This window comes from Puntigrus tetrazona, chromosome 9, assembly GCF_018831695.1.
Source record: "Puntigrus tetrazona isolate hp1 chromosome 9, ASM1883169v1, whole genome shotgun sequence".
Classification (NCBI taxonomy): Eukaryota; Metazoa; Chordata; class Actinopteri; order Cypriniformes; family Cyprinidae; genus Puntigrus; species Puntigrus tetrazona.
Window position 1 is genome coordinate 8,787,089 of NC_056707.1, and position 11,099 is coordinate 8,798,187.

Consider the following 11,099-nt stretch of genomic DNA (forward strand, 5'->3'; position numbering starts at 1 on the left):
TTGCCAGAATAATTTTGTTACATTTTGTAAACAAATTAAGGGCAAAAACTGTACATTTTACAGTATAAAACTGTAATTTATGAGAAAATTTTCATGTAAACCAGTAAATTTAAAACTTAAAACACCGCTTTTAAAATCTGTTTTGTATCTACTGGCAGTTGGTAAAAGAGAAAGCCACGTGAAGAATCAAAGCTCATCTCAAGTAGCTCTGCTATGAGCAGAAGTATTAGTGCTGTCAAACCATTAATAACTGTGTTCAAAATAAAATAAAAAATGTACTGCGTATATTTATTATGTATATATAAATACACACAAATACAGTATATATTTAGAAACTATTTACATTTATATATTCATATTTTTATATTTTATGAAACATATTCTTTGTAAATATATTCATGCATGTGTTTTTTACATACATAACAAATATACACAGTATACACACATATATTATGTAAACAAAAACATGATTAATCATTTGACAGCACTAATACTAATATATAGTGCACGTTCATACAAACACAAAACATGGTAACACTCACCGCTTAAATAATGCAATAAACATTAATTAAACAACAGAAGATGTAACGTAATATGTACATAACTGATAACAAAAAGCGATTTTTTTAAGCAAAATACTTTCAAATGTGGGAATGCTGGGAATATAATTTTACAGTTTTTGACTGTAAATTATACAGTGACTTGTTCTATTTACTGCTAAACACTGCACAGTTAACAGCATTTTACTGTAAAATTACATGAAAATTTCCCTGTATATAGTACGGGAACCTGTTGACCTGTTGACAGTTTGTTTTTATTATTTTACAATTAAAATGTAACTTTTAAAATGTACAATTTATGTACCTTTTTGTCTGTCACTGTGTATAAATTCTACAGTCTATATCTACTCATCCATACATTTTTTATTGCTTTATTAAGCAAATTTTGACAAACCGTAGGCTGTTCAACTGACACACGGCAGCGAGGGGTCTTGACTCAGAGAATCTCTGGTCAAAGAGAAAATTAGACACGAGTGATTCAGATATGAGCGGCCGCGCTACGTCTTTCCTCCCACGCTTTCTCACGGCTACACTCGGTTGAGCAGCGAAACAGAGCTGCAAGGCCACAGAGATACACAGCAGGGAGCCCTAATTACTGCCTTAGCCAAAAAGAGCTCTCAGAGACGGAAGGGAGGTGGCGACTATGAGCATGCTGTTATTGAGTGGACGCTGAGATTAAGTGGATACTTACTGCTCCCTCATTTTTGAAAAAAGTGTCTACAAAAATGTGGGCAATACACACGAATGTCACAGATCATTTATCTGGAAGGTCATTTAATTTAACATTTAATTGACTCTTCCACTCACAATGGAGATTCATTCGTGAAATATGCCTGGGTTAAGATGGTGTGCATTTAAAACTGAATAATGTGTTTATGAAATAACTGAATTTGAAAATATTAAATAAATAAACCATTATATTTATATATATATATATATATATATATATATATATATATATATATATATATATATATATATATATATATATATATATTTTTTTTTTTTTTTCCTTCTAGCACTTATATTCCTCTATGGAAAAAAAATTAATCATATGTTAAGCCTTGAAATAGCTCTTTCAAACAAATATATAAATATTTATTTTCACTCTAGACAGATGTAATAATCACAGTTTTTGTTCAGTAACCATTCTTGGTTTTCTCTCAAGGTTGAATCACCATTCTGTTTTAAAAGTCTTTTCTTATACCTAAGAGGCTGGTGACTCATTGTAAGTACAAAGAGTAGAGTGTTTTTTTTTTTTTGGTTTGTTTTTTTTTTTGCTCTAGACCTTCCATTAAGAAATCATTTAAATGCCAGCATAGTACATGAAAGTGCAAAAAAGATGAGTCATGGCCACCATTTCATGACAAGCTGACAGTATAATGATAACACCTGTAAGGCACGTATTTAATGTTTCTGGGGGGAGTGACAAGGAAAGATATTAAGAGTCTGTGGGGGGTGTTCAATAAGAACGGATGGACTGTTGTAAATTAGCTTTAATATTAGAAGTAAAAGTATTGCAAGTAGGTGACCTTGCTATATAGATGGATGGTGAGTTTTGGTCGTTTGGAAAACTATTTTAGTTTATTTTTTTTTTTACATTTTTCTTTTTTTGAAAAGAGCATGAAAAATCATAGTATAGGCAGTGTGTATTAGGACTGAATTATTGAATCGTGTGTGTAGCCCCAAAAACACAAAAGACTTTTTTTCACATCACATTCATGTTTCTCAAAAGTTTGTTAATTGTATTAAAAAGAGAATTTAAGCTGAAGTGTGCACTTTTTTGATGCTAAAATACTTAAGTTGCTACAATACCGTCAAAAAAAAAAAAAACACACTCGACAAAACAACCTTTTAGTGAGATACACGATTACAGGAGCCGTATTAAAGGATGTCATTAGAGTCTGAATATCGTTGATAAGACAGCATCAGTGCTGCATATCGCTGTGTTCTACAACGAATTCAACAGGTGACTCAAAACTATTTGAACATTAAGCTGAAATAATTCATATTATGGCTTAGTGAATAGCTTAAATTAGTTTCTTGATGTATTGTAATACTTAGTCCCTGGGTAATTTTAGTCTCCTGCTCGAACACACATTTGAATTAGCGACATTCAATGGGCATTTAACCGAAATCACACAATGAATGACATTGTTCTTTTGTGTTCTGCTATTCTGCACTTTACTTGGCCACATCGGCAGTGTGTGTGCTGATAAATATTGCAGAGGGTTTTGTGGGTTATTGCGCACTGCGCTGAGCCAGGAGGACATTGCAGAAGGCTTTGGATAATTTACTGTGCCATAAAGGCAGCATGAGTGATTTTCTCTAGTATTTATTACCCCCACCCAATGAATTGCCAAACCATTTCATTCAGTTTATAGCTTTATGCTAATACGCGAAAATCAAATTAAGTTGAGTCTGTTTATTTATTTGATTTTAAGTTGGTTCACTTTGTGATTTATTTGACATTTGAACAAATGGCGTGTGATGGACAGCTAATGGCATCTGACACTTGGGCATTTAAGAGGAATTCCTCAAAAACAAAAAGGCTAGTAGTCCTACGATGTCTTTATGTGGTGCACGTTAACGAAAAAGTGATCAATAATCAATACAGACTGATTCACGTTTTTGCTGCATGTTTCTGTTTTTATTAGGGACATTGTTCACTTTATTTCTTTTCGCTTTAGTCACTTTATATTTTCATCAAACTATCTTTGGTTGATTTTAATGTTTGATGCTTTACATTGCTGAAGTAAAACAATCATTTCGTGGACATTTCATGGGTAAAAATATTATTTCATTGTAAAATTGTAAATAAAACAAAGACAATTAGTTCATATTTTTACTAAATTATAGTTTACTTAACAAAGTGCGGTTGAAGTTTATTTAATGTAATAGTGCGTTGGTGTAGTCACCTACATTTAATTTAAGGCATTGTTGGACATCAACGCAGGAAATATAATAAAGTTAATATTATTAAAAAATATTATAAAAAAGGTAATAAAATAACTGGGGTGTGCAGAAGCGAATCTATTCGTTTGAAAAATGAAATCAGTATTTCATTATTTTATGCCAAAAAAGTTAACAGATTCGGTTTAAAAAGAGTTACTTATTTATAAAAGGGGTTTACCGCCCCCTAGTGGACAATAATAATATTTTATATCTACTATTCAAAACCTATTCAAGTAAATACAGGGTTGTAATGTTTTTTTTTATTTTAAATATTATATTTTTTATATTTATTTTTGGGACTTTATAAATATGGACTGTTTATAGTTAACTAAAGCCACACACAAATATAGCCCATTACTATATTTATTAATGTTTGTGTTTTTATTTACCAATCATAAATTGATACTTTCTAGAAGATAATGTAAAAAAAACTGTCTTACAGTGATAATAGAGATTATAAAAGAGTAACAGGAAAGAAAGTGATTTAGAAAGGAACATTTTGATACATTATTCTGAATATCTGTAAAATATAAATGAACTGAAATCTGTTTATCTGAAATATAAATAATGAACAAATTAGCCCTTCAAAATATTTCATACAGTATATTACAAAATATATGACGGGGTGGAAATGTAACACAAATAAATGGGAGATGTGTTAAATTCGGTTCTGAAATAGTAAAGTAAAAAGTACTAGGAAAACGAATGATAATATGTTTTTAAAACTACAAAACAGACCTAACAACATTCCGGACCACATCTACAAAATCCATTCATACATTTAACCAGCACTCAATATAACGGAGGAGCAGATTTATTTCCGTAGCTGTGATTTCCATTGTTACTCAAGTGTGTGTTTATCTCACCTCTCCCCGTAGGATTTCTCACAGAGACGAGTGTTGCAACAGAATACCATCCGTCTGCTGAATCGGCAGAATAATAATGCAATGCAAAAGGTGCGACAGTCTATACAGTACGAGCTGCTTAGCACAAGACCTCGGCTTTGATTCGACTGTGTCAGACTGAAACACAAAAAAAAGCCAGTGTAAACGGAATCAAATCTAAAAAAAAGTGTTCAGACCAGACATATAAAAGGAACAATTCAATAGAAAATGGTTTTAAAATTCATATAAGGCTTCTTTTCTTTCAAAGCACCTCCAGTGTTTCCTCAGAGCGCAAGCGTTACAGTTTGTGTGACCATCAGCATATCCTTCTAAAGCAACCCGAGGCTATACCGACCGGAGGAAGGCTCATCAAGTGGCTTCTCTGTTTGCTTTAGACGGGGAGGATCTGATGTGCAGCAGGAGGAGAAAGAGCAGTTGCTTGTAAAAGCTGCCAGAGTTAATGATGGCTACTTACAGCAGGGTGTCCATTTGTGATTAGACACTATTCATCACTCCGACAAGGGGAACACGTTTGGTGTGATGTTGATGTATCAAATCAGCTCCTAATGATAACGCTCGAGGGGCCTTCCTCTTCGTTTATAGGTGTGCTTATCATCCAGTTAATCTCACAGAAATCTCTCTCCGTCCCTTAAATGGCATTGCTTTTAATCATACGTGTCGCGTACAAGCATGCCTCTCAGCTCAGCGATTAACACGGAAATATTGAAATACCAAGTTTCTGAGCATTTTCAAATTAGATCTCTGTTCTTACAATCTCTTGTAAAACACACACACACACACACACAAAAATCATTCTAGCTTTAAGGGACTGGTCATTTTTGTAGCTGTAAATAATACAAATATTATTGGAGAAAATACCATTTCAGTTTTTCTACTTAAAAAATGTCATATTTAATTGAATGTGCTTAATTTCCTTCTAACTGTGAAAATTGTTTCTACATTCTACATTTTCTTCTGTGTAGTAGATTTTTTGCTACAGTTAATGTACGTATACATTTTACAAGATCATAAATAAAACTTAATTTACAAGATAATATTAAGTTTTCCTACTTCAAAAATTGACCTTTTAATCAATGCATTACTTGATCATTCTTGTAATAAATATTGAAATTTACTCATTTCTGAGTAAAAAATTTTTTGACACCAACTTTATTTAGTTTACCGTGTCTCTGTTTATAATTAATTTAGATTTTTTTATAATTTAATATTTTATCATTATATTTTGTATTATTATATTACATTGTATTATATTTTTATGTGTTGAAATCATCATAAATTATATTTATAATAGCAAACGCATGAAAAGTGTTTAACAAAACAATATTTCTGTCATTATTTTGCAATCATGTAATTTATGCTGTTTTATGTCAATCATTAAAATAAAAATAAGTAATGTAATAGAAATTTTAAAGTGAAAAAATAAATTTTCCCAGAACTGTAAAAAAATAAATAAATAAAAAAAAAATAATAATAATAATACATTTTTTTAAAAGCTAATTAATTTATTAATTTTTCTTTTTTAGAATGTTGGTTAATTATATTGAAATGTTAAATCTTAACCAATGCTTAAATATAGCTATGATTAACATCACACATTGTTACCCTCACGTACCAAAAAAAAAACCCTTCTTGAATCTACTTTTTCGGTACGTATTAGATTAAGCGCCGTTCGTCTTTGTTTTGAAGTAGTCAACTAATAGTTCATAAATGATAGAAAACAGCCTTTCATCCTGAAGAGCACAGTCACCGGCTGTGCGCTAGATGGCGCTGTTTTACCACGTGCGCTCACATCATGCGCGCCCGAACTTCCCAGAATGCATCGCGGCTGCTAGTGCGGTTAGCCTACGCTTACCTGTGGACATACGGCATTATACACACGGCGTCAGGGTTACCATAGTTTTATAGTTTGTCTTAAGCGATATGCCTCCGAAAAAGCCAGCTCAAGCTACAGGCAGTAAGAAAACCCAAGAGAAGAAGAAGGAGAAGATCATTGAGGTGAGATTGGCGGCGTTTTAGCACTCATGCGGCATGCTCAATCCCGGGCCTTGTGCTCTGGTGCACTCACCAGCGCGTTTCTGAAGATTATAATCACATTAAAATACCGAAATGAATGGAATGGCGTGCATAAGCAACTATGTATCTGTTTAATTGCGTTGGAATAAACTGTCAGTCTGATATTGTCAACGTAGCGGTGAATAAAGAGGAAATGACGATGTGAAATGAGCCAAAGTCTACTGCTAGTGTGTCACATTTAGGCTGTGTCCGAAAACCTAGTGAGCTGTCCATGTAGGCAGCATTTAGCCATTATTAGAGACGTTTGGGCGTTTAATTTGAAAGTGGCAAAAATAACAGAGTCAGGGTGCTCGTTAGGTTTTTAGCCACATCCCCAGTGATGTGGCAGTTCTTTTAATCTACCTACTTTATTACTCGTTCGTGACATGTGGGTATATTCATTATCATTTTGTAGAAGAGTTGGCTTGAAACAATACGGCTGTAAATTTTGGACTTATTTTGTAAGCGTCACGTGCTGTTAGGTTTAATCATCTGATTATGTAACCTGTGTGTTTTGAATTTTTTTTTTATAACGATGACTTTAAATTGTTTCTGGCAGGATAAAACCTTTGGACTGAAAAACAAAAAGGGAGCTAAACAACAGAAGTTTATCAAAGCTGTGACACAGCAGGTCAAGTATGGACAGCAGAATTCACGACAGGTAAGGATTGCGATCCTGGTTTGAGCTTTTTTTGTCTGAAGTTAGGAATCTCAAGCCGGTGTGTCTCAAAGGTCTGCGCCGCGTATTGTTTTATCTGTAGATCGCTGCTGCTGAAGCTGAAAAGAACAAAAAGAAAGACGACAAGAAGAAGGAGTTGTCTGAGTTGAATGAGCTTTTCAAGCCAGTGGTGGCAGCTCAGAAAGTCAGCAAAGGTAACTGGTCTATCGAATAAAACTTTATTTTAAACTGTTCTCTGAGGGGTGCATTTCCCTAAACGCTGTTGATTCCAACCAGCTGGTTAACAAAGTTTAACGATTCGAAAACCAAAGTTTGCACGTACGAGATGTTTACACCATCACCTCCAGATCTATACTGTTTAAGCACCGCTAGTTAAGAGAAGAGTTACGGGATTGTGTGGGAAACACACCTGTAGATTTCATGGCCAACTGTATACTTTAAGCAGCTCTTTAGTCCTGCTTTGTAATGATTACTGCTCTTCTGTTTTATTCTTGTTGTCATCTGTGATGATCCTCTTCGTGATTTTGTTCATTTTTCATTTCAGGTGTGGATCCCAAGTCTGTGCTGTGTGCTTTCTTTAAACAAGGCCAATGTACCAAAGGTGATAAGTGTAAATTCTCTCATGACCTGTCTTTGGAAAGGAAATGTGAGAAAAGGAGCGTGTATGTGGATGGCAGAGATGATGAGCTGGAGAAAGGCGAGTCCAGTATTCTACATATTTAGCACAATATTATGTATATTAAGTGGAAATATTGCTTCTGTTTTTGATGAAATTCTCTTTTGTTTGATGAAATTAATCTCAGAAATAATGTGTTGCTTTTATGTAGTTATTCTAATTGTTTTGAATTTTGCAATTGCAGACACTATGGAAAACTGGGATGAAAAGAAACTTGAGGAGGTGGTGAACAAGAAGCATGGAGAGGCTGAAAAGAAGAAAGCTAAGACCCAAATTGTAGGTTTGGACAGGAAATGCAATTTTACGCCTAAATCATAGATTAGCATTGGTGTGATTTTTGACCAGTGAATCAAGGAAACTAATAAATAATCTTTACTTTAAGGTGTGCAAGTATTTCCTTGATGCTATTGAAAACAACAAATACGGCTGGTTTTGGGTTTGTCCCGGCGGAGGTGACAACTGTATGTACCGCCACGCTCTTCCTGTGGGCTTTGTCCTGAAAAAAGACAAGAAGAAAGAAGAGACAAACGAGGAGGAGATCTCGCTGGAGGATTTGATAGAGACTGAGGTGAGAAGGAAGAGTGTTTCAGAGCAAGGCAGTGTCACCGAATCTGTTAGATATCTATCAGAATTATGACCTCTGTTCTTTATTGTAGCGAGCTGCTCTGGGAGCAAATGTCACCCGAATTACTCTGGAAACATTTTTGGCCTGGAAGAAAAGGAAAAGGCAAGAGAAACTGGCTAAAGCAGAGCAGGACATGGAGAGAAAGAAAGCCGACTTCAAAGCTGGCAGGGCGTTTGGGGTGAGTAAAAATCATGACCCTGAAATTCCTGTTTGCCCGATCGATTAAAATACCCACCTCAAAAAAAATGTTGGTTTTGAAAAAGGACTTTTTCTGATTATCGAGCTTCAGAAGTCATGGTTTTTGTTTTTGACTTTCTTCTTCTGCAGGTCAGTGGAAGGGAAGTGTTTGAGTTCAGACCTGAGCTTGTTAATGATGACGACGAGGAAGCCGATGATACAAAATACTCTGATGAAGATGAAGATGATGATGCTGAGATTTATAATGAGGTGAGTAAAACAATTATTTAACAGAATGCAACATTACCTGCTATAAGCTATAAACATTTGAGATAAAATAGTAAGACTTAATTCTGTCACTGATGTTTAATATGTGTTGCATATACTTTGTGACTTCACAATAAGTCAAGTCATTTAGCATTGTTGACATGATTGTCTCTTCAGGTGGAGGAAATAGACGAGGTTCAGGACATTGACATTGCTAGATTTATCCCTAAAGAGGTGGATAATGCGGGTATAACAGTGGCGTCTGCAGACAGGTTTAGTGCCAGAGCTCCTCCAACAAATGACACGGATGGTAAGATGCTTCTGAATATCCTCTCAGTGTGTTATTTTGTATGCTAATTAGTGAGGTTAGTGTCATTACAGTCTTGTTTAAATAGGCAGGCAGTGACGTTTAGAACGACAATATAAGCAAAAAAGAAATTGATTATATATTTCATGTTTCACCATTTATCCAGCTGTTTTTAAGCGGTGAGCCACGTAAAATATAAAAGTAGATGTAATATTAGTATTTACTATAAAACTATAACTATTCAGTTTGTTTTTGTTTTTTTATTATGGCATGTTTTACTCACCCCCAAGCCATCTCAGGTGTATATGACTTTCTTCTTTCAGATGAACACAGTTGGAGTTTTTAAAAGTTTATCTTTGGTAATGCTTGTAAATAGCGGCCATTATTTTGAAGCTCTGTAAATCTGATTTATCCGTCGTGCCTATACGCCTTCCGGAAGTTATCACATGTCTGCTGAAGCAGATTGATGGGTTTTTGTAACAAAAACATTTCTTGGTTTCAAATTATAAAGTAAATAAATTAGATTTTTCGCAACTGTGTTCGTCTGAGATTTCATATTCTGAAAATTACTTAGGGCTGGTTTTGTGGTCGAGGGTCGCAAATGTCATTGGGACTTCACTGACCTGTATTTTGTCTCCGCAGATAATAAATTGAGCGAGGCATCAGGCGGAGCTATGGAGAACGGAGAGCACAGTGAGGACCAGACGCTGGAGGACGGAGAAACTAATGAGGAGTCGGAGGCGGTGCCTGTAGATGAGAACCTCTTCACCGGGGAGGACCTAGACGAACTAGAAGAGGAACTCAACACACTGGACCTGGACGAGTGAAGGCTGGGACTGTTGCATCATTCATGAACTACACATGGCTTGATGTGAATGACAATATTTTCACAAATAGCTACCACCAGAATTGCCATGTCAGAAGCCGCTCTGCCTGCAATATGCACCCTCATCACTCGATGTCCCGGGACGCTAGAGGAGAGACTGGAGAAGACGTGGCTCTTGTTCTTTCTCTTGATTTAATTTTTTTTTTTTTTTAATTGCAGTCTACCCCAAAAGCACAGTCAGGTGAGGGCTTGGTTCTTCAGCAGGAGCGTTCTTCAAATATTTATGAGGCTGTTGATTATTTGATGTTTCTGCATTCTGTTTTGAAAGATTTGATTAAATCGGTCTTTGTAAGGTGATCCAGCATAAATCCTCTTCAAGACGTTCAAGCACTATTGGAATCCGGTTTCCTCTTCCTTCTGCTGTTGAAATGTTGCTTTAATGAAAACAAAGGTTCAGTCAATCGGTCTCATTTCAGTTTTTAACTTGTAACCAACTGCATGCCTGTATCAGGATCAGAATGTAAAGGCGACTAAGTGTGATGCTGACATTCAAGTGTTCAATAATCAGTTGATCAGATTGAGATGTTGAATGTGAAGTCTCTCGGATGCAGATTGGGCATCTGGCCTTACTGAAGGAGATGTGGATGATGACATTGTTACTAGTAATGTTTTGGAGTGGTTTCAAGAAGTGTGAGAGAAAGAGGTGAGCTTGTGCGATGAACTAGTAACGTGTCTGTCCTTTTTGTATTCAGTTGTTTTAAATTGCCCTCCCACCAACACCCCACAAGAAATTGTAAATAAAAGGATATCAGATACTGGCTTAGAGTTGAAATGTCTAATTGTTAGTTTTGACTGAGAGTGGGTTTAAGCTTAACTAAACAGCTAAAGTATGTTGGGAAAAACTTGAACATGGAGTCTGGTGTAGCTATTGACTGCTTTGTCTTTTTTTTTTTTTTTTTTTTTTTTTTTTTATATAAATGCGCACATCACAGTTGGCAAAAATATAAAACAAATATGAAGCAACAATGTTTTCTACGTGGATTAAAAAAAAATCTGCATATTAGAATGAT

General features: G+C 35.0%; 1 protein-coding gene across 1 annotated transcript; it reads left to right on the forward strand.

Moving 5' to 3' along the window:
- Positions 1-6,228: 6,228 nt before the first annotated feature.
- Positions 6,229-10,847, forward strand: zc3h15 (zinc finger CCCH-type containing 15). Its single transcript, XM_043249543.1, has 10 exons — positions 6,229-6,415; positions 7,032-7,133; positions 7,234-7,345; positions 7,696-7,848; positions 8,012-8,103; positions 8,210-8,395; positions 8,484-8,630; positions 8,780-8,899; positions 9,074-9,206; positions 9,846-10,847. The coding sequence occupies exons 1-10, from the start codon at positions 6,341-6,343 to the stop codon at positions 10,028-10,030; spliced, it is 1,305 nt and encodes a 434-aa protein (XP_043105478.1). The 5' UTR covers positions 6,229-6,340; the 3' UTR covers positions 10,031-10,847.
- Positions 10,848-11,099: the final 252 nt, after the last annotated feature.

What these genes read in the sequence shown, in the direction of transcription:
- zc3h15 (XM_043249543.1), top strand. Translation starts at nt 6,341, where the DNA reads ATGCCTCCGAAAAAGCCAGCTCAAGCTACAGGCAGTAAGAAAACCCAA. An exon ending in AGCTCAGAAAGTCAGCAAAG is followed by an intron (nt 7,346 to 7,695) that starts GTAACTGGTCTA and finishes TTTTCATTTCAG; the next exon opens with GTGTGGATCCCAAGTCTGTG. An exon ending in AGGATTTGATAGAGACTGAG is followed by an intron (nt 8,396 to 8,483) that starts GTGAGAAGGAAG and finishes TCTTTATTGTAG; the next exon opens with CGAGCTGCTCTGGGAGCAAA.